The sequence below is a fragment of the Mustela nivalis genome (genome assembly GCF_964662115.1).
Source record: "Mustela nivalis genome assembly, chromosome: 5".
NCBI classification, from domain to species: domain Eukaryota; kingdom Metazoa; phylum Chordata; class Mammalia; order Carnivora; family Mustelidae; genus Mustela; species Mustela nivalis.
This window is the reverse complement of record NC_139024.1, coordinates 33,697,383-33,720,006: the sequence shown is the minus strand read 5'-3', so window position 1 is coordinate 33,720,006 and position 22,624 is coordinate 33,697,383. Positions and strand designations below refer to the sequence as shown.

Genomic DNA, 22,624 nt, shown 5'->3' with positions numbered 1-22,624 from the left:
CAAGTGGAAGTAGATTAGAGTCTCATACTCTTTGCACAGGTGATCACAAAGTCTCATTTGTGGAGGGGGATGTATTACCTTTAGAGTTTTGGAATCATGCATGTGGGAGGCTGAGATGAGTACATTCTAGAACTCATAGAATAGTCTGATCCTATGATGCCACTGGGTTCAGAAAGGGACCTTGAATGTAATTACTCTTAATTCACAGAAAAAAACCACCTTGTATGCTTCCAATCCCATATAGCACTACCCTTTGGGCTTGTGTGATTCAGTCTTTAATGGGCTGGGAGCAGCCTGAGAGCTAGATGCCTGAGGACCAACTCTAGCCTTTCTTCTTACCATTCTGCTCCTGGGGTCCTGCCAATCCATTTCTGGTCTTGCTCTGAGTCCATTTCTGGATTCTGAGGAAGGGAAAGGCAGGAGACTGGGCTGGAACTCTTTGGGTTTATGGGAAGAGGTAAGTGCCCTGAGTTAGGAAGAAATCCACGCCCCCCCTCCCACCCCCACAGGCAAAATGCTAGGAAGCAGGAAAAGGGAGAGAGGTCTGGCTGAAAGAAACAGACAGGTAAGGGAAACTTAACATATAAAGTATAGATAATAAACTTAAAATATAAAAACAAATGTTACTTCTACCAAACCAAGATTATAATCCAAGGACACAATTTATATGAAAGTATATATGGTAAATGGTAAATAACATAATAAAAATAGCAAATAATAAATAACAATAAAATTTTTCAGAGGTGATTCATCCTTTATTTCATTTTGATTCACCTTTAAAATGGTGTCCCTTTCACTAAACTTTGTAGAATATAAGATATTCTAATTAGATAATTTACTTTATTTTATTTTTTAGTATTTATTTTTTAAGTAGGCTTCATACCCAGTGTGGAGCCCAGTGTGGGTTTTGAATTCACAACCCTGAGATCAAGACCTGAGCTGAGAACAAGAGTCTGATGCTTAACTGACCAAGCCACCTAGATGCCCCTAATTAGATAATTTCTGAGAAGAGCTAATTTAATGAGTTGGTCTCCTAACAGCAAGGAAATTTATCTTATGATTTCTAATTATGTTCGGAATGCCTGAAAAAATATTAAGTTAAACGTGTCCTTTAATTTTGGATTACTTTAATTTTTAGGATTATTGTTCTCCATTTGTCCAGTTATTGGGAACATTTATAAGACTTTCAGAAAGATAAGGGTTTTTTGTTTGTTTGTTTGTTGTTGTTTCTTTTTTCCCACCTCTCTGTAATAATAAATATTCTTTTGCCATTTTAAAGTTCAAGTATCCATCTCTGTTAGTGTTTGTGTTAGCCTGTAAGAGCCTGGAGTTTATAACCTAGATTCTGGAAAGAAACTGTAGCAGTGATAGGTTGCTAAGAAAGTCTCTCCGCTAATTAAAAAATGTGCCTTGAATTATCCTGAGCCTCTGTACTTCTCAGTCTTACTGGATCAATTAGAAATGATGCTCATTTTTAGGTTTGTCAAAACTTAAATTAGAAATAAATGTAAGTCTAGACATCCTATTTTCTATAATTAAAGAAAATGAGAAATAAAAAATGTAATTGTATGAAAATGTTCAAAACAACCAAATGTTCAGGAAAAATGGAAGACTTAAATTGTAATCTAGCCACATGAATTACTATATAGCCATTCCAACTGCAGGTATGTATACATTATAACAAATACTATATTTTGGTTAGGTTGGAAATCATAGCTCTCTCTTTACATGAATCAGCAGAAATAGGTGCAGTTTAATATATTACTTTAAGTGTTTTCACCCTGCTATACTTTTCAAAATAAAATTGAAACAGAAGGGGCCTGTTTAAGATTATCCCGATTAGAATTAATTTTGCTGCTTGAGTGTATTAGAAAACAGAAACTAGACCCACTAACAAGAGTTGTAAAGCACAGTCAGTGGACCACGTCCCAGCCTATTCAAATAATTTATTTTTCTGTTTAGACTTAACATCAGTGACTAAAAACAAAGGCTAGGAGGGGGTGGTGAGGTGGGGGGGGGGAATAGAATTAAGAGAGTATATAGCCAAGGAGATATTTGATCAAGCCTGAGGACTTCATTCTATTGTATATTTCCAGTTATGCTAATCCTGAAGCTCCTATAAGAATCTGTTTTTCCATTTCCCACTAATTTTTATCTTCTCTCTATATTATTTTTTCATCGAGTTTTCAGAAATCTGCTCTTTGAATAGAAAATTGTCTTTCTGGGGGCACCTGGGTGGCACAGTCCGTTAAGCATTTGCCTCTTGGTTTTGGCATCTCAGGGTCGTGAGATCAGGCCCCATGTTGGGCTCTGCACTCAGATTCGAGTCTGCTTAAAACTCTCTCCCTTGCCTTCTGCCCTTCACCCCCCAAATAAATAAATCTTAAAAAAAAAAAAAGGATACTCAAAGTACTTTAAAACAAGAAAATTATATTTCTGTAAATACTTATCCAAGACACATGTGATTTTAACCTAATTTCACTAATATTTATATTTGGATGAAAAGTAAAATTGCTATAAAGGACAAGACAACTAGAATTTGTGGTTGAAAGCTTTGTATCTCTATTTTATCAAATCTTATTTTTTTCCCTTTGGCCATCAGATGTTTTAATTTTTGCTGTAACCCTTAATTTAGGTATTGTTGGTTCTCAGACATTTTACTACTTAGTCTCTGAAATTCCAGTGAGGTGAAAAAAACTCAAAAACATCCCGAACCATCACTTATTAAAGAACATTCAGTTGAAATGTTGAATCTTGGCTATAAAACTCCCCTGGGTGCCTTCTTGGTGTTCTAAAGCATTCACATCATGAAAACCCCGAGTGGTTTTTTGTTTTGTTTCGTTTCTTTTTTTTTTTTTTTTTTTTTGCCTTTAGCTCACTGTGCTTTTCTTTCTTGTCTTTTTATTCAGCTGGAATGCTTGCAAACTGCTAAGGCTGAGATCCTGAGGAACCCAGCTGGAGAATGCCATCTGAACGCTGCCTGAGGTTGGCCCTGTAGGATGCTTCCTTGTTTGGTGTTGTGAGCCCTGAAATAGTCACACTGTGCACCCCAGGGCTGAGTGCAGAGCAAGGATCAACACAAATTTGAAGGAATTAAGCAAACCAGTTTAGTATCGTAGCACATGGCTTAACCACTGTGATCTATTTACTGGTCTTGCCTAGGTACATTTCATGGTTCTTTGAATGATACGACTTATTGTCCTTTGCTTATTTGGGATATCTCAAAGAAAGCATACTTCCATAAAGGTATATGATCACTATACTTTTGTATGACTATCATCCCCTTTAAAGCAGTCACTTTGGGGAGTGTGATATGTATTCTGAAAACAGTCATAGCATTTTCCTTTAATAATTCCTTTAACAGATGTTTATTGAGCCAAGCACTGTACTTGATGGAGAAGATTGTTCCGTGAATAAAACAGATAAGCTTCCTGCCCTCATGAAATGTATATTCTTTGGGGGAAACAGATAGTAAGCAAATCACACCTAGTAACAATGCACATATAATTGGGAAAAGTGCTTTTGAAGGAAAAGTACAGGACTGATAGAATGAGGAAGCGTCATCCTAAAGAAGGCTCTATGATCTGGGATCTGAAGGATGGGATGGCTTGGGGAAATGTTCTGGAACAGGAAGGAGCTTGGCACATTCCCAAAACTGAGGGTGCAGTCAATAAGAAAGCAGAGGGCTTTTTTTTTTTTTAAGATTTTATTTATTTATTTGATAGAGAGAGATCACAAGTAGGCAGAGAGGCAGGCAGAGAGAGAGAGGAGGAAGCAGGCTCCCTGCTGAGCAGAGAGCCCCATTTTTTTTTTTTTTTAATATTCTCAGTGGAGGCATGTCTCCATCATCCTCTGAGGAAACAGTCAATAGGATCTTCAGAGCCAATAATAAGAGAAGTGTGAGACACAGGAAATACTTCTCTTTTTACGAATTAAGAGCTTGGTATGTCTATGAAGTGAGGAGACCAGCTTTCTTCCACAACCCTGAAGCTATTAGAGTTGACCAGTTGCAAAAATACGTTTAGGAATGGAGGGACACCTTGTGACAGCGGGTATAGCTCAGAGCCTGTTGCTTCAGATCAGTGATTCTCGGCGGGGGATGATTACGCTTCGGTGTACATTGTGCAGTATCTGCCACCATTTTTGGTGGTCCTTGGGGTTGGGGTGCTATTGACATCTACTAGGGATCCTGTTAAACATCTTATAATATGCAGAACAACTCCGCATAGCAAAGAATGATCTGGCCCCAAATGTCAATGTGACTGAGGTTAAGAAATCCTGCTCTAGATCAGGCATCCAGCCAAAATAGCACATAGAGACCGTGGTATCTGCCACCACCTCAGCCAAGTGGTTCACTTCTTGCTCTCAGGACCTATGTGCATTTGTCTCAAAGTTATTTTTTATTTTAAATCTTCTGTTTCTGATTTTATTGATCAATTCTGATCCCACTGCCATCTGTTCTCCACTTACACCATCATCTCCAGAGTGGTCTTTCCTTCTCTGATGTGATGCAGACTTCTCCCTTCCCCATTTTCAAACTACCTTTGTGCCCTGAGGAGCTCTCTCACCATGATTGTGTGTGCGGCTGGAACCCCTCCAACATCCTGAAAATCTCTTCCCACCTTGCTGACTTCACTGAGACCTGTCCTCTCCTGAGGTTCCACTTCCTTGTCACCCTGCCAAGGGTGACATTATTATCTCCTCCCATCTTGTGTATTTGGCGTCTGGGTAGAGAGATTGTTGTCTCCTGGGACAGTTTTGCTTCTCCATCCTTCCTCCTTGAGCTGGTTGTCTGAGAAGGCAACAGTAACGAAACCCAACAAAGATATGCTCATCCTGGTGCTCTTGGACTCCTCCCTCTCTTTCCTCTCCCGGTTGTCAGGGTCATTTCCCCTCATTTGCTGAGCACCTGGAACCCAGCTTACAGTGTTTTTTCCTCATCACAAACCCTTTACAGTTTCCCAGTATCCTCAGTGCTTGCATGGAGAATCTGTCCAACTTGGTGACCTGGGATCTTCAACCTGCTTATCTCCAAAAACTGTCTCCTAAAGTTGAGCCATCCACTCCCACAGTCATACGTTGGACCTTGAACCCCCAGTAGTTGCTCTATTTCTGATCACCTCATCAGCCACTTTATTCTCACCAGGACCTCCTCTCTGTCTAGCCTGCTGGTTTACCTTCCCCCACTGTGGCTGTACTTTGACCTCTTTGCAATGTCTCATCTACTGGCCTTGCTACTTTCTACCAACCCATCATCCCCCCCACTGCCCCTTTTCCTCATTTCCCTTCTTATTCAGTTGAGAGTCTATGACTCTTTTGAATCCTTAATTTTTCTTGCTTCCTGCATTTTTGATCCATTTGACTAACAATATCCCAACCCAGATGAACCCAGGTATCCTTGTTTCCATGGCTACATTGTCCAGTGGAGATTAGTTCCACTAAATTTTCATATTCAATAAACCAAAAAAAAAAAAGCTGAGTTTTAATATGTTTATTTTTTTTAAGATTTTATTTATTATTTATTTGCTAGAGATCACAAGCAGGCAGAGAGGCAGGCAGAGAGAGAGGAAGGGAAGCAGGCTCCCTGCTGAGCAGAGAGACCCTGATACAGGGCTTGATCCCAGGACCCCAGAATCATGACTTGAGCCAAAGGCAGAGACTTTAACCCACCAAGCCCTCCAGGTGCCTCAGGAGTTTTAATGTTTCCGGTCCACCTGTTCCCTCCCTCCTGCTACTCAAAGGGCAGTCCTTTCCCACTGAGCCCAGCCATCCTTCTGTATTTTGAATTCTATCATTTTTTCTCTGGAACATTTAACTGTTGATTGTCTCTGAACTGTGTTCTAGAGACACAGGTGTGTTTTCCTACCTTCTCTATGTGGATGAGTCCCAGATTTACTCCTCTAGCCGAATCTTTATCTAAGCTCCAGACCCTAGACCTGCCCCCACTACCCCCTCCCCCATCCCACCCCCCAGTCCTCAGGGTTTGAAGAATTAACATTCTGTGTGAGGGCCATGCTCCCTCCTACCTCAGGATCATACATAGGACTTGCTCTTCTTCCCCAATGGAAAACTCTTCTCTCCCCTTCTTGTCGCGGTAACTCACTCTCATCCTTCGTACCCCTCCCCCACCAGCTCCAGCATTACTTCCTCCGGGAGGCCAGATTATTTGTGTAACTGCCTCGCTAAACCGAATGTTTTGCAAGGGTTGCTACCAAGTTTGGTTTGTTCACTGCTTTATCTCCAGTACCTAGCACACAGGACCTGGCATAGGTTAAATAAATGTTCGTTGAGTGAATGAATAAAGGGAGGAATGAAATGAAACCATTCATTTATCACTAAGTTCCTTTCTGTATAATCTGTAATACTTTTTAAACATTCCTTAAGCATATTGTGTCCTCGTTGCTTATTATTTTGACCATTGCTATTAGTTGTTTAGCATTCATTTGAAGGTATTTACAAATTTTAAAATGTTCTATAAAAAAGAAAATTGAGTTCCATTATGGCGTTAACAGCTCTCCCTCTTAAATAATAGGGCTGTTTTAATATTAATGTTTTTAATTGGTATAGAAATATTTTGACTGTGGAATTGAAGTGATTAGGGTATTCACCTGATAATTAATCAATAGATTGAATTGAGATAATCATGAATAATTTTAGTACTATCAGTTTTTTTTGTTCAAGCTTTTCTTTCTGATATAATGTATTTGAGAAATGAATCTCTTTATGCTACTTGACTGCATTTAATTTATAAGTATGTAATACCTTATTGGTGGCCTTACTTGGAAACTATTTGCATATTATTTGTATACCTAAATAGTAGGTATACATTGACACAGGAATTGACTTGAAATTTATTTTATTTTTTCTTATTCTATTTTTAAAATTATGTTATGTTAGTTACCATATAGTGCATCATTAGTTTTTGATGTAATGTTCCATGATTCACTGTTTGTGTGTAACACCCAGTGCTCCATGCAATACATGCCCTCCTTAATACCCATCACTGGGCTAACCCATCCCCCCACTCCCCTCCCCTCTAAAACCCTCAGTTTGTTTCCCGGAGTCATAATCTCTTGTGGTTCGTCCCCCTATGATTTCCTCCCCTTCATTTTTCCCTTCCTTCTCCTAATGTCCTCCATGTTATTCCTTATGTTCCACAAATAAGTGAAACCATATGATAATTGACTTACTCAGCTTTACTTATTTCACTAAGCAGAATCTCCTCCAGTTCCATCCATGTTGATGCAAAAGTTGGATATTCATCCTTTCTGACAGCTAAGTAATATTCCATCACATATATGGACCACATCTTTCTTCTATTGAAGGGCATCTCACCTCTTTCCACAGTTTGGCTATTGTGGACATTGCTGCTATGAACACTGGGGGGCATGTGGCCCTTCTTTTCACTACATTTATATCTTTGGGGTAAATGCCTAGTACTGCAATTGCTGGGTCATATGGTAGCTCTATTTTTAACTTTTAACTTTGCACACTGTTTTCCAAAGTGGCTGTACCATCTTGCATTCCCACCAACATTGAAAGAGTGTTCCCCTACGTCCACAATCTTTCCAACATTTATCCTTTCTTGCCTTGTCAGTTTTGGGCATTCTAACTGGTATAAGGTGGTATCTCAATGTGGGTTTGATTTGAATTTCCCTGATGGCTAATGATGATGAACATTTTTTCATGTGTCTGTGAGCCATATGTATGTCTTCTTTTGAGAAGTGTCTGTTCATGTCTTCTGCCCATTTTTTGACTTGATTATTTGTTTTTTGGGTGTTGAGTTTAAAAAGTTCTTTATAGATTTTGGATATCAGCCCTTTATCTGTAGTGTTATTTGCAAATATCTTCTCCCATTCTGTAGGTTGCCTCTTTGTTTTCTTGACTGTTTCCTTTGCTGTGTGGAAGCTTTTGATCTTGATGAAGTCCCAAAAGTTCATTTTTGCTTTTGTTTTCCTTACCTTTGGAGATGTGTCTTGAAAGAAGTTGCTGTGGCCAGTGTTGAGGAGATTACTGTCTATGTTCTCCTCTAGAATTTTGATGGATTCCTGTCTCACATTAAGGTCTTTCGTCCATTTAGATTTTATCTTTTTTATGGTCTAAGAGAACGATCAACTTAAAGATGGAAAAACATTCCATGCTCATGGATTGGAAGAATAAACATTGTCAAAATTTCTGCACTGCCCAGAGCAATCTATACTTTCAGTGCCATCCTGATCAAAATACCAATGACATTTTTCAGAGTGCTGGAACAATCCTAAAATTTGTATGGAAATGTTGAAAAAGGAAAACAAAGCTGGGGGCCTCACGTTGCCTGATTTCAAGCTCTATTATAAAGCTGTGATTACTAAGACAGCATGGTACTGATATAAAAGCAGACACATAGACCAGTGGAACAGAGTAGAGAGCCCAGATATGGACCCTCAACTCTATGGTCAACTAATCTTTGACAAAACAGGAAAGAATGTCCAATGGAAAAAAAAGGTAGTCTCTTCAATAAATGGTGTTGGGAAAATTGAACAGTTATATACAGATGAATGAAACTCGACTATTCTCTTGTTCTCTCTTTCTCTCTTTTTAATGATTTTATTTATTTACTTGACAGAGACAGCAAGAGGGAGAACACAAGCTGGGGGAGTAGGGAGGGAGAGGTAGGCTTCCCATTGAGCAGGGAACTGGATGTGGGGCTGGATCCCAGAACCCTGGGATCATGACATGAGACAAAGGCAGACGCTTAATGACTGAGCCACCCAGGTATCCCTGACTTGAAATTTAAAATCTGAAATGCAGATGTTTAAAAACCAGATAGCTGTTTTGGAATTTCCATCTTAAAAACTGACTAAATTCAGTCAAAATTTACTTTATGTAAATGAGACCCTGTGACATTTCTGTGATCAAAACGTTAACTCTATAGCTTAGAAGTAGTGATTTGCACTCTGGCAGAGCTTCCCTCAGAGTTGGGTGTACCACATTATGAACATCGTGCTCTGCATTTGATTTCTTGGTTTTTGCCATCAATTCCAGAATGAAAGTTAAAGACTTGAAGTTATGAATAGTCCTGTTCCCTGAGAGCTCATTTATTTATCTTCCTGCTACTGAACGCTGACATATGGCCAATCAAATGCTCTCTGGCGTGCGGAAAAGAAAATCTGCTGCTCAGAGAGTCTGGGGCTTCCCCTGTTGTACCCACCAAGGCTGTGTCCTGTGAGACACAGGAACAGCCATGCTCCTCGGCAGCCAGATGGGATACCCCAAGCCCTTATTATTGTTCAGGTAGAAAAGAATGAGGGACTTGTATACTGTCTGATATGACCATAATGTGAACCATATATCTATATAATGAAAAATTCTCAAGTAGTTACATTTAAAAACAGTATAAGGAAACAGGTGAAATAAATTTAACTATATAGTTTATTTAACTCAGTATACCCAAATATTTTTATATTACCATGGAATCAATATATTGTGCATTCTTTTTTCATACTACAGCTGACATGGAGTGCATGAGGGCATGCATTGTATGCTTACAACACATCTCAATTTGCACTACCCACATTTCAAGTGGCCAATAACCCCCTGTAACTAGCGGCTATTGTATTGCACAGTGTAGTTCTAGGGGATTCCTCAGAGGAAAGACTATTGGAGTTGTCCTGGGGAAGCTAGGTCACCTTCTGCACTTACCAGTGAGTTTTAAGGTGGCAACATTGTTTCCCAGGATGATCTTTCCCAATTTTAGGATGACATCCAAATCCATATACCCTGGGGTAATGTGCTTCATGTTTCATGTTTTTTGTTTGTTTTGTTTTGTTTTCAGTAGCTCAGGAAGTTTTAAGGATATCTTTTTCCTTTTTTCTTCATTGCTTTCCAAATAATGGAGGGACATTGTTGGAAAGTTGAGTGTGCTGATTTGTTATAAATTATAGATGTCAACAGGGCCATTTGCAAGCATGTATCTGCCCCTAATCTTAATTTAGACACGGTCCTTTATAGTCTCTGATTCACCTCCTCCCTCGTTTACAATCATTGCCCTCATGAGATGGGCCTGCCACTTTCCAGCTGTGTGCCGTGGTCACACATGCTTTAACATTTAGAGGGTTGAAGTCTTTTGCAGATTTATATCTGAGAGTTGAGTGGGAAGTTACTTCCAGAATACAATAAAGACTTGTTGATTAATTGACCTTTATTTCTTGCCAAATGTTGGAGTATTTGTTTCTGCTTTTAAAGATTCCTAACATATTGGTTCCAAAATATTTGGGATCTTGTGCCAAGTGTTGCCTTAAATATTTAGCATGTTGTTTTCTTGAAGCTTGACTATTTCAAGCCCAGCAGAATGATCCTGTGAAATTGTGCGGCATCACCATTGTTTCAGAGCCGAGCCCTTTATTCCTTGCCAAATTTCAGTTTACAGCTGCTCTTTCCCTGGTGAGATTTATTTCTTGTCAATAGATAACTGAAATGCAGATACTGATTCTATCTTGATAATAAGGACACGAATTGTGGCACTATATTTGGAAAATGAGTAAGGAAACAATTTAAGGCAATTATTTTAACAGATTCTATTGTTCCACTAAAAATGAAATTTTAAAATACATTTATTTCACTTTTAAGGTGATATTAAAAGAGAGAAAAGTAATAAGTGTTTCAAATAAATTTGCAATAAGTATTTCAAAGAAATGAGTAATAATTAGAATCTGGTTGTCTATATTCAAACTTATCTTAGTTCCAGTGCAAAGATACATATTTTTGAAGCCTCATTTCAGATCTTACTTATCTCTATGTCATGTTATTATCCTTTAAAAAGATAATAACATGTATATTCTTTTTAAAAGGCAACTTTGATTTTGGGATAACTATACATACTATAAATATAAAGTTAATATGGACTTTGTGATTTTCTCCCCACCCCCGGCAGTCAGAGATTTTTGAGATTTTCTTCACAGTTTATCACTGTTTCTTTTTTTTTCTTTCTGTCTTTCTTTCTTTTTTTTTTTTTTTAAAGCGGGAAGGGGAATTACATTATTGTGTTCTTGGCGACAGGTTCTCAAAATGCCTGATCTTGGACCTTTGGTTTTCTTATCTGTAGAACAGAGATAAGAATAGTGCCTGCCTCACAGCGTTGTTAGGATGATTAAGTGAATTAATAATTATAAATCACTAAGAATACTTCATGGAACATGGGAAGTTGTTTGTGAAATATATAAAAATGTCATCCTTTTAAGAAAGATTTTTCAAAAAACTATCCTAAAGCTTTCCTTTAGCTTTAGATAGGAGATTTCCTTTTCCTTTAGATATGATATTTCTGTTACTATTCTATTTCCTTATTTCTTTAATTGAGGGAGGCTAATTCAGCTGCATTCCAGGCTTTGCATAGAAATTTGTATTAAAAAGTTACTTATGCTTCTGAACGTGCTTTTTAGTTACTGATTTTAAATGTCTGCCGATAGCTGGAGCCGCTAGATGAATATTCGATGACAGTAACCATTTCAAAACTCACTGCTGCATTTCAACTGAAAATAATCCTCCCACCTTCCCACGAGAACTTCCTATATCATCACCTCCTGTCAAGTTTTTTTTTTTCTTTTTTACTTTCTTCAGTAATTCTGACATTTCTGAGGCTCCCAGTCAGAGATGTCCAGTAAAGCTTACGGGCCTGTACTCTGGGTTTCACGGGAAGCATTTGGTTCACCGGAAGGTGGTGGTCTGGGTTAAAGGGTAGTTCACCAGCCAACTGGCACCAGTGGCTGGGCAGAGCTTTGTTCAATAAACTAACCAAGCACACTAGGCCAGTGGGGACTCCCTGGGTCCCGTGAGTGGCTCTTTCACACTGAGAGGGAAGAACTGGGTGCTGGAGTTGTCAGGATAGGAGACACGATGCTTAGTCATCCCTGTGGTACTTCCCTCAGCTCTGAGAAGAGTCCAGAGGCCAGAAGCAGAGCTTGATGGCCCTTGTTCTCATTCTGTGAGTAACGTGTGACCGGTGCTGCTCACCCTTCCTTCTGATGCTAGTTCTGAGATTTTAGAGTGCTATGGAGACTATTCATAGATCTAGGCTGGAGTTGTTCATTGCTGTCTACACATTTATGTGTGTTATGTGTTTATGGCATCACTTCCACATTATTTTGGCAAGATCCGGAGTTTCACTTAGGAGTTCTAAAAGGACACAGGATGACTATTTTAAAATGGGCTAAGGAGTGAAGGGCTAAATTTCCACAATGAGTAAATTTAGCAATTTCAAAAAATAGAACAGAAAATAAAATTGTCTAGTCTTCCCTAAATATAGTACAATGACCACATGCAGAGATTGAAGGCTATAATATAGATATATTTTACTTTCAGCCTTAGATTTTTTTTTCTTTTACCGTGACATTTCTTTTGATGTTCTCCTGTGGTACCTAATTTCCCAAGTTTAGTAATCATCTGCCATGGTTTAAATAGTTGCCTTTTACACGGAATGGTCAGTGGCAGCCCTTTCTTTTATAAGCAACATTTACTCAGTATTGTTTTGTGTATTTATGTTATTACATTATATACTAATGTAGTATTGTCCTCTGTGGGGACACAACTTCCTTTACGTCTAGTGAGTCTCATAGGTCATGTGGATTCTGTGCTAGATCAGTGCATGGTGGTGATGATGTTCTGAGCTTGCATGAACCCCACACAGGTGGTACAAAGCTAGGGAAGAGAGTTGATGGGGGGAGTCATAGAAAAGAAAGAGTCACATAGGTACGCACATCCAGATACACATCCAGAGAAAGCCCTGCCCTCAGAGACATACATGTTTTGAGGGGACAGAGGCCCAGAAGCACAGTCCCACAGACACGGTCCAATACACAGACAGAGATGAACACACACCAAAACACAGATTCAGAAAGACAGGCACTAGAAGGAAAGAGAAAGGCACCTGAGGAGGTGAGGAAAAGAGAGAATTAGAGAAAAGGAAGGCCAGAGAAGAGTAGAGAGAAGGAAGTGGGACAAAAAGGTCCCTATGGTGAGCTGGGATCTGCACCCCCCACACTGGTGCTGGAGGTGTGAGGTCGCAGGGGGGCGGCAGGGGCTGGCGAGAGGAAGCGTGTTGATGTGATTGCTCTCTTCCCTAGTATTCAAGAAATGCTGACGGGCCAGAGGCTCTGCCACTCGGAATCTCACAATGATAGTGTCCTGGCCGCGCTGAATCAGCAGAGAAGTGACGGCATCCTCTGTGACATCACCCTCATTGCTGAGGAACAGAAATTCCATGCTCACAAGGCAGTCCTAGCAGCATGCAGCGACTATTTCCGGGTAAGCTGGGGTAGTTTGTTTTTTTCTGTTAAGGTGCCGACACAAGAAGGATGACAAAGTTTCCCGAAGTGGCATGCAACCACCAGTCAGTTTGATAGCCGTCCCCACACCTGTGAACGTTGGGGACCCTTCTGGGGCAGAACGAGATTGGGGTTCTGGTGCGATCCTCCTGGAGGCTGGCTCCCTGGATGTCCCCTCTAGTGGAGAGCAGACTTCGCATCTGAGCCGAGGGCTGTTGGATACCATCCCACAGTAAAGCAGTGTGGCATAGTAGTGCCCCATGATGGGGGTGTGAACTGGGGCAGGGGATGTTTCTGGATTTAGGACCAGAGGGACCATCTGTAAAACAGTTTGTTAAAATTTAAAATGCCCATAAATACATATGGTGTTTCTGACTTTTTATTTTCTGTGCATGTTCTTGTCTTAGTGCTTTCCAACGATTTGCTCCAGAGAGAGAGATACAATTGGCCTAATGGCCTTTTATGGTTGATAAGTGTGTTGCTGAAGGCATGTGGTCTTGTTCAGTAGAACTTCAGAGCTTGATTTTCAGTGGCTAATGAGATAATGGTGATATGTTTGTTGCTTTATATTATTTTATTTCATTTTAATTCCAGTACAGTTAGCATACAGTGTTATATTATTTTCAGGCATACAGTCTAGGAATTCATCATTTTCATACAACACCTGGTACCCATCACAGGTGCCCTCCTTAATCCCCATCACCCATTTCACCCATCTCTCACCCACCTCCCCTCTGGTGACCAGTAGGTTTGTTCTCAATAGTTAAGAGTTTGTTTCTTGTTTTGTCTCTTTTTCTCCCCCTCCCCCTGATCATTTGCTTATTTCTTATGTTCCACATATGAGTGGAATCGTATGGTATTTGTCTTTCTCCGACTGACTTATTTCACTTAGCATTGTAGTCTTTAGCTCCATTCATGTCTCTACATGTTTATGGCTATTTCAGAGATTAAAATAGACAGGATGTTTATAGCTAGCTAAATGTTATTTATTTAGTACTTACTATGATTTAAGTGGTAGAAAAAGAACTTTTTATACAAAGCTCATATAAATGAGAATAAAAATTAATTGTGATTTTTAAAAAAATTTCTCTTACCAAGGTCTTAAAATGCTCCAGAAAACCAACTTAGGCCCATGAGTAATTTGTAAGTTTGATTTGTATAATTCCAATAAAAATCTTGGTTTTGATGTCTAAGAGATACTATCAGCTACACTCAGTTGCCAACCATCAGTTAAACAGAATTTTCAAAGATGCCAAATCATAAAAGAAAGTCTTTTTTTAAAGTGTTTTAAATATGATGAAACCTAATACTGTAGAGGATCAAGAGGGAAGTAGTTAAAATGTCTATAAATAAAGAGTAGGGATTTAATCTTCAACTGCAGAAATGAAGCAGAATATCTGAAAAGTGACCTTTAAGGTGTGTTGATACAATGTTTCATTTTCTACACTCACACTTTGTCAGGTATTCATCTTCCAGAAAGGTTATATATAATTCAGGGGACTTTCAAACAACGTACTCTGTGGTGTTCTATATAACACAGGCACTTTATATAATAATATAATATACTAAGGTTTTTTTCCTATAGACTATAATGTAGTCCTGCTGTTACGTAGACTCTGCCAGTTAGCTTTTTAATTTAACTTTGGGAAATGGTTTGATTTTGTGCCTGTGTGTATGTGAGAGAGAAAGAGCCGTCACTTGTTGGCCTTTGACAGTGTTTGATGCTACTCCCAGCTTTCGTCTCTTCCACCACAATGCCCGATACTCTGAGAGAGTGCCTCCTTTATAACACCTGTGGCACAGAGCTCCTGAAGATAGCGTTATTATTCCCATGATGCAGATAAGGAAACTGAAGTACAGTTTGTTTTTGGTTTTTTTTTTTTAAGATTTTATACATTTACTTGACCAAGGGAGAGAGAGAGAGTGCACAAGCCAGGAGAGCTGCAGGTAGAGGGAGAGGGAGAAGCAGACTCCCCATGGAGCAGGGGGCCCAGACTCAGGGATCGATCCCAGGAACCTGGGATCATGACAGCGAAAGGCAGATGCTTAAAGAGTTGAACCACCCAGACACCCCCTGAAGTTCAATATGTTTAAATGATCCACCCAAGATCATTAGGTGAAATGATTGTCAGATCTTAGGTGAAAGAATTGCTTATCGCACACAGGAACATGTTTCCTGGAGCACCGAATTATGCTTTTTCCCTTTCACCATGTGCCCTGCTAGGTTCACACACAGTTCCTGTAAGCTCATAGTCTGCCTGTGAGATGAAAATTAAGTGGCTTTTATAGTGAGTGTTCAGATGGAGAAACCAAAACAAAGCTGGAACAGTTGGTACCTCCAGCTCTTTTCGAGGCACAGTATTGAGTGCTGGAGTTACTGTATTTAACCAGATGTATGCCAAGCCCTGTGGCATTTGTGATACAGATATTGTACCAGAAGTAGTTTTTGCCTTGTCCTCTGCCCCGTTTGTTAAATTTTGTCACATAACAAACCACTTCAAAACCTAGGCGCTGAATAGTTCCTCCGTCAGTCAGCTCTACTGATCAATGCTGGATTCATTCTCACATCAGCAGTTAACTGGACTGTTGGCTGGAGGTTGAATGACCTGAATTGGCCTTGTTCACATGCCTGGTGATTGTGAGGCTCTTGGCTGAGGTGGTAGGGGACACTGGGCACATATTTCTCACAAATAGGCTAGGCTGTGCTTTTTCACTTGACAACTAAATTCTAAAAACAGCCAGCAAGAGGGTAAGCCTCAGTGTATAGGTACTTTTCTTTCTCTCTCTCTCTCTCTCTCTCTCTTTTTAAAAAGATTTTATTTATTTATTAGACAGAGAGAGACCAGTAAGAGAGGGAACACAAACAGAGGGAGTGAGAGAGGGAGAAGCAGGCTTCCCGCTGAGCAGGGAGCGCGATGAAGGTCTTGATCCCAGGACCCTGGGACCATGCCCTGAGCTGAAGGCAGTTGCTTAACGACTGAGCCAACCAGGCATCCCTTAATGTATAGGTACTTTTCTGTCTTCTATTTGTGTCATGTTTTCTGATGGCCCTTTGGCCAAGGAAGTTACATGGCCGAGCCTAGAGTCAGTGTAAGAGGTATACCAAAGGGCAGAGATGCGGAAAGGGAATGAATTTGTTGCCATTTCTGCAGCCTCCTGCTTTCAAGGACTGTCAAAACTGAGATTAACTGGCTTAATCAAGCCGGCAAGTTAGCCTAACACAGTTTCTTAGATGCTGGTAGAAGACATGAGACTCCAAAGTCAGAGACAGAGGACAGGTTATGACTCACAGTAACAGGAGTCTATGACTCTCAGCTTATTTGCACCTATTCCCTGAGCCTCTGTTCCCACAGGTGACATGAAGAGGGCGTTTCCATTACTGCACACAAAATGGACTGCCTTACCAGAGAGCATCACTGAGTTCAAGAAACCCAAAGCTTGTATAATGGTTGGGAAACATGTCTGTTTTTGTTGTTGTTGCTGTTGTTCTGGAAGGACACATTATTATACTAGACTGTGAGCATGCCTACTTTTGCTTTGTAAAGAGACATCGTATCTTCCAGGATTGTGAGCAAAACTGCCCTTTATACCTAGAAAAAACACCATGCTGAGTTCCAGAGCTGTGTGTTATAGAAATATCCTTGAAAAGAGAGTTTAGAACAAAGGACAGTCAGTGCCTCACTCACAATGTGTGCAAAAATACAAGAGACCTATGCAGAATTGTCTTCCAATAGCCACATGCCCTAAACTAGAATTAATGTTTGTTTCCCTTGTGTCTTATGCTCTACCACACTGAAACACCTGGAAACAGTATCCTGCTTTAGTAATTTCTGTACCTCTCACAGTGCTTATAATGTTGCTTCAGGCTTAGTGCTTAATAAATATTTATTAAGTGGATGAGGCAATGTTTTCTAATTGTCATAGAATTCCATGTTTATTTCAATTCTTAATATCCCAGATATAAAAAAATATGCAAATTATTGATGGATTTTTCTTTCTAGTGTAATCTGTTCTAATTAATGAAGTACCTTCCTATAAATTAGACTTTGGTACTTTATACTTTGACATCTGGTGGGTTATTCTGAATCAAAATTGCTTTGATTCAGGAAAGGAAGTACTGCAAGAGTGAGACAGCCCGAGTTTTGACGTAAATGCTTCTTTACATCAATCTGAGAGTTATTGCCAGACTTCCTTGCTTAAAATATAAATAATGAGCCATTGAGCACAAAGTAATGTAGTTTCCTGTGATTATCAAACTTTTAAAAGAAAAAGTGAAAACACTTTTCAGCCAAGTAATGATGATTTTTAAAAAATAAAAATTAGGCTTAGTATCCTCAGTGTAGGCATAACGTGACAATAGTCAAATGCTATTAACCAATTCAGACCAGGGACTTCCTTTGTGAGTGGAAGCCGGGGCAGAAGGAAGAAAGGGAAGAGCTTCTGAGTCAGGTCTGTGTTTGAATATAGCAGCAGGGACAGTCTCTCTGTTGGCCATTGTTGCCCAGTGTCCAGCTAATAGATCCTATTCTACTTAGTATCTCTTGGTTATTAATCCTCTTTACTCCCTCTTCTCTAAGCCTAGGTGAGTCATCTTCCTTCTGTGAATCTGTATTTTTTCACTGTCAGTTGGTGATCATAAAGCACAACTCTTAGAATGGCTGGATGTAGAGACTTAAATGAGATAAAGTACATAATGCACTGAGTACTGTCTCTGACGCACAGTAGATTTTCAATGAACATAGCTGTCTCACTCCTTGCACTAACCCGAGAGTCCTGGTCATGCTCTGCCTAGCTACTTGGGGGAAAAGGTAACAGTTTATCTTTTGGGGTTCACCTGGTTGCAGACTTGCTCACCTTTTGATGGGTCCGAATCACTTTTTGGCCCTATCCTTTTCCATCTTTTCATTTTCTGAATCTGACACCTCCTTCCTTCTTACTTACAACTTTCCAGTGGCCATCTAACTTTTCTCCTCTACCATTGTTCCTTTGCAAACCACTGTGCAAATGACTCTGTGGTTAGCTTTCACTTCCCTGCTCAGATCTTCCAGAGTTCCTCACTTGCACATTTGCCAGACTCCCGGCGTGGTGTGCCTTCGTGCTACGTCCTTATCATCCATCTTCATCTTTGTTCCCCCATCTGTTCATTTGAGGTCGCAGCCATGCTGTTCTCCAGACATACTCCATTGCACCTGAGGGTCTTTCTACTTCTCATCTTTGCTAAAAGCCATTCTTTCCATGATACACCCCTATTCACCTTAGTTTACTCTGTCCATCTTCCAAGGTTTATCAAAACTAGCAAGTGTGAAGTTTTTCCTGCAGCCTTATCCTGCCCACCCTCATATTCAGAGCCCCCCCCTTTTCAGAAACCTTAAAACTGTAGCTTGTCTTTCTCAAGGAATTAAAGATCAACAGAATGAAATGACAGCCTATGGAACAGGAGTAAATATTTACATAGCTATCTGTTAAGGCATTAATAGCTGAAATATATAAGGAACTCATGTGACTCAATAACAAAACAAAAAAACAAAAAACAACCAAACCAACTCAAAATAAATACTGTGAAGAAGTGGGCAAAGGATCTGAGTAGACATTTTTCCAAAGAAGATATGCAAATGGCCCACAGGTACATGAGCACGAACAGCTACAAGCTCAACATCACTAATCATCAGGGAAATGCAAGTCAAACCACAAGGATATATCACCTCATACCTGTTATGATGCCTGTTACCTAGACAAGAAATAACAGGTGTTGGTGAAGATGTGGAGAAAAGGGAACCCTCCCACACTGCTGGCAGGAATGTAAATTGGTGCGGCTACCATAGAAATTGATATGGAGCTTCCTCAAAAAACTAAAAAAATAGAGTTACCATATGATCCAATGACCCCACATCTAATTATATACTGAAAGGAAATAAAATCAGGATCTTGAAGGGATGCATCTCATGTTCTTTGCAGCATTATTCATAATAGGCAAGATATGGAAACAGCATAAACGTCTGTCCACAGATGAATAAAGAAAATGTAGTGTGTGTGTGTGTGTGTGTGTGTGTGTAGCTATGAGGAGGAAGGAAATCCTGTTATTTGTAAAAACATGGATGAACCATGAGCATTATGCAAGGGGAAACAAGAGAGAGAAAGACAAATATTGTATGACTTCAGTTGACAGAAACAGAGGGTAGAGTGGTAGTTGCCAGGGGCAGGGAGTGGGAGAAATGGGGATCCGTTGGCAAAGGGTATACACTTCCAGTTATGAGATGTGTATGCTCTGGGGACTTAGTTACAGCATGGTGGCTAGAGTTAACAATATTGTATCATGGACTTGGAAGTTGCTAAAAGAGTAGATCTTTCAAATGCTAACCACACACATGTATGTGCATGCACACTCATATATACATGCAGGAAAAGGGAATTGTGAGGTGATGAATATGTTAACTAACCTAATGTGGTAATCATTTTGCAGTATATGTATATACTAAATCATTACATTGTTTACTTTAAATGTACACAGTATCGATGTCGATTAGATCTCAAAGCTGGGAAATTCCTTTAAAAGGGGCTAAGATTATGTGTCATGTGTTGGTTCACTAAGAACCTCTTGGAGAGGGCCTGTGGTTAGATGAAGACTTGTCAAGTCCACCAAAGTGTTACTGAATGAAGTTGAATGAAGCCCAAGGTGAACTTAGGGCCTTGTGATCTGGACTGTGAGAGGTTGGGGGAGGCAGCCCCTTATTCTCCTACCTCTGGCAGCCCTTCTGACTGGGGACGCAGACGTTGTAGGGCCCCAGTGTGGGCAGCCCTGGGCTGTGGGCCACCCTGCCGCTTCTGGAGGCTGTTGTTCTAACATTTGCTATCTCTAGCTTCAAGCTCCATGAACGCCTACACTTTCTGGCCAAGGAAGCAGATGTCTTGACTGTCTAACATAGCTTCGCATATGTGATGGTAAAGTGATTCAAATATGACATTTTGGAAAGTTAAATATTTGAACATCATTTTCCATTAAAGCCTGAGCACGCTCTGCCTATGTAATTTTTTAGTTTTGAGACCAGAGGATAAAGCCATGGTTTAAAAAAAAAAAAAAAAAAATCTGTATTCCATGTATTTTTATAATCAAACTCTCCAGTCCCTATTTGATTAAAATGGCATAGAAGGCTATTCAATGAGTATATGATATGTAGTTAGATGTAAATGTTTCTGAAATTCAGTAAGCATTTGTTACCTTCCTACTGTTTTCTAGACAGAATGAATTCATTGTCTGGTAGGAGATAGAAACAAATGAGCAAATAACCACAGTGTATGTACTTGGTATTAGAGGTTTGGGATGGTGTTTTGGGGCTTCAGCCTTGTTTTTATCCCTTTTCCTCTCTCTGGTATTCTCAGTCGATGAGAATAATAATCATAACTAATACTACTTCAGTATTCACTGTGGTACAGGAAGTTATTCTGTGTATCCGCTCACTTCAGCTTCTAAAGAAGCCTGTAAGATGGGTCTTGTTACCATTATCATCTCCATTTGAAAAACAAAGAAAGGGAGGCTCAATTGAAATAATGGACGCCAAGGGCACGAGGGGAAGAAGGAGCAGACGGGGTGGGGGTGGGGGTGGGGGGGTGGGTGTGGAGATCTCTGTGTGAGGTGTGGTTTGCAGGATTTAAGGAGGGATGCGTGGCAGGAGGCAGAATCCACGGACTGATGCGGTGGGGGTGAGGGAGAGTTAGGAACTCAGGAGCGAGGCAGGCTCCTGGAGGGAGGGAGGCCCCGGCTGGAGGATTAGAGATCTTCAGGGGAGCAAGGGGCCCACAACCGCCACAGCCCCGAGGGATGGAGGGTGTTGGGAAAAGAGCAGCCCCAAGGCATTTTGAAGGAAGCCGTGTACCCGTGAGCACTTGAAGTTCCTCCTGGAGGGCTGAGCCAGGACCGTTTTTTTTTTTTTTTTGCTTTTCTGATCATCACGTCCCAGCCCCTGCTGCCGTGCCTGGAGCCCCACAGACCCTCCTCCACAGTCATTCTCCCCTATAGCCTTCTGATTGGTGCGGAGTCTTGCCGGGTCTTGTGGGCGGAGCGTCACCGATCTCTTCCTGGGAATCTTTCCCCTAAGAACACCCAGGACCTGTGTTGTCTGTGTTTGTCTTCTTTCCTAAGGAGGTGCCCTCTAAGGACTTGAAGGTCATCGCACTGCTGACCTTCAAACATATAAATGAGATCACTGTTGGGCTCCACCGGTTTCCTGTTCGGTGGTTTTATGGGAGCTTCATTAACATTTCTGTTTCTCAGAAATCCAATATAAGACATATTGTGTTTATCAAACATTCAGGATAAACAGCAACATAACATTGACAGTTGTTGCTGCCAGCCACCAAGCCTGCAGCTTCCTGCCTTTATCCCTGGGCTGCTCCTCAGCTCCCGTTGCTTCTGGAAGCCCCCAGGAGGCTTCCAGGACGTGATCTTTGGGCTTAAGAAAATAAAATTAAGAAGAAAAATAAATGTCCTTTGTAAACCCTCAGGGGCTGTGTGACCTCTTAATAGTTAAAGGACCTCAGGGGCTGGGCACCATGCTGTAATTTCCATTCACTCCCTTGGTTTCCAAGGATATTGTCACAGTCCAATTGCTACAGCCCTGGAAAATAAAATTTTAGCTGGGGTTCCTTATAACCACCCATCCTTTCAGGAAAGAAATGAACAAAAATACTAGAAAAATAACCTCCAAATCCTTCTCTATATATAGTAATTATTTTTAATTTATCTTCATGATAGTTACTGTAAGCATATAAATCGCTATGGCTGTCCAAAAGAGGAAAGTGTTACTCCACAGTTATTCAACTGGTGCATGAATGTCACTAAAATTAAATCCCGTGATGTTTGATATTTCCCATAGTCCATTTTACACTGGCCTAGCCTGTGATTAATTTCTTTGAGGTTGAACAAGCATTACTGAGTTTGTGGTTATTGGGTGTTTATGCTGAAGCAGCAGCATTTCTAATTCTTGCATATTTGCACACTGCTGTGCTCTTTCCTTTCCCTAACATGTATTTCATATGTGAATCACAGAAGCCCCAGAACATCATTTTTATGGTGATGCATTTGAGTCATGCATCCTATGGTAAACCAACCATTGTTTTCCATCAAATGAATCCTTGTTTTAATATTTCATTTTATAAAATCTATTTATAAAAATTATTAAAAAGTAGAACAGTATCTCTTAGGAATTAAAAAGTGTGGCTAAAGAATGAGGTTTTGGCCTGGCGATTCACAGACCTCTACCCCTGGGGATAAAAATATATGTTTATAAAAAATTAAAAAAAAAAGAATGAGGTTTTGGGGTGCCTGGGTG

The 22,624-nt window shown here is 40.2% G+C and overlaps 1 protein-coding gene across 9 annotated transcripts in view; it reads left to right on the top strand.

The window, feature by feature from the left end:
* Positions 1 to 22,624, top strand: part of KLHL32 (kelch like family member 32) — a 245,785-nt gene that overhangs the window by 41,890 nt on the left and 181,271 nt on the right. For 5 of the 9 annotated variants that reach the window (XR_014312142.1, XM_082731902.1, XM_082731899.1 and 2 more), the window contains exons 2-3: positions 2,910 to 2,994; positions 13,098 to 13,278. Coding sequence is in view for 8 of the 9 variants with exons in the window: in XM_082731902.1 (XP_082588028.1) it covers positions 2,963 to 2,994; positions 13,098 to 13,278 (213 nt within the window). In the remaining variant the exon portion in view is untranslated. The remainder of the gene's footprint in view (positions 1 to 2,909; positions 2,995 to 13,097; positions 13,279 to 22,624) is intronic. The other 4 variants (XM_082731900.1, XM_082731897.1, XM_082731904.1 and 1 more) reach the window with 2 other exon arrangements.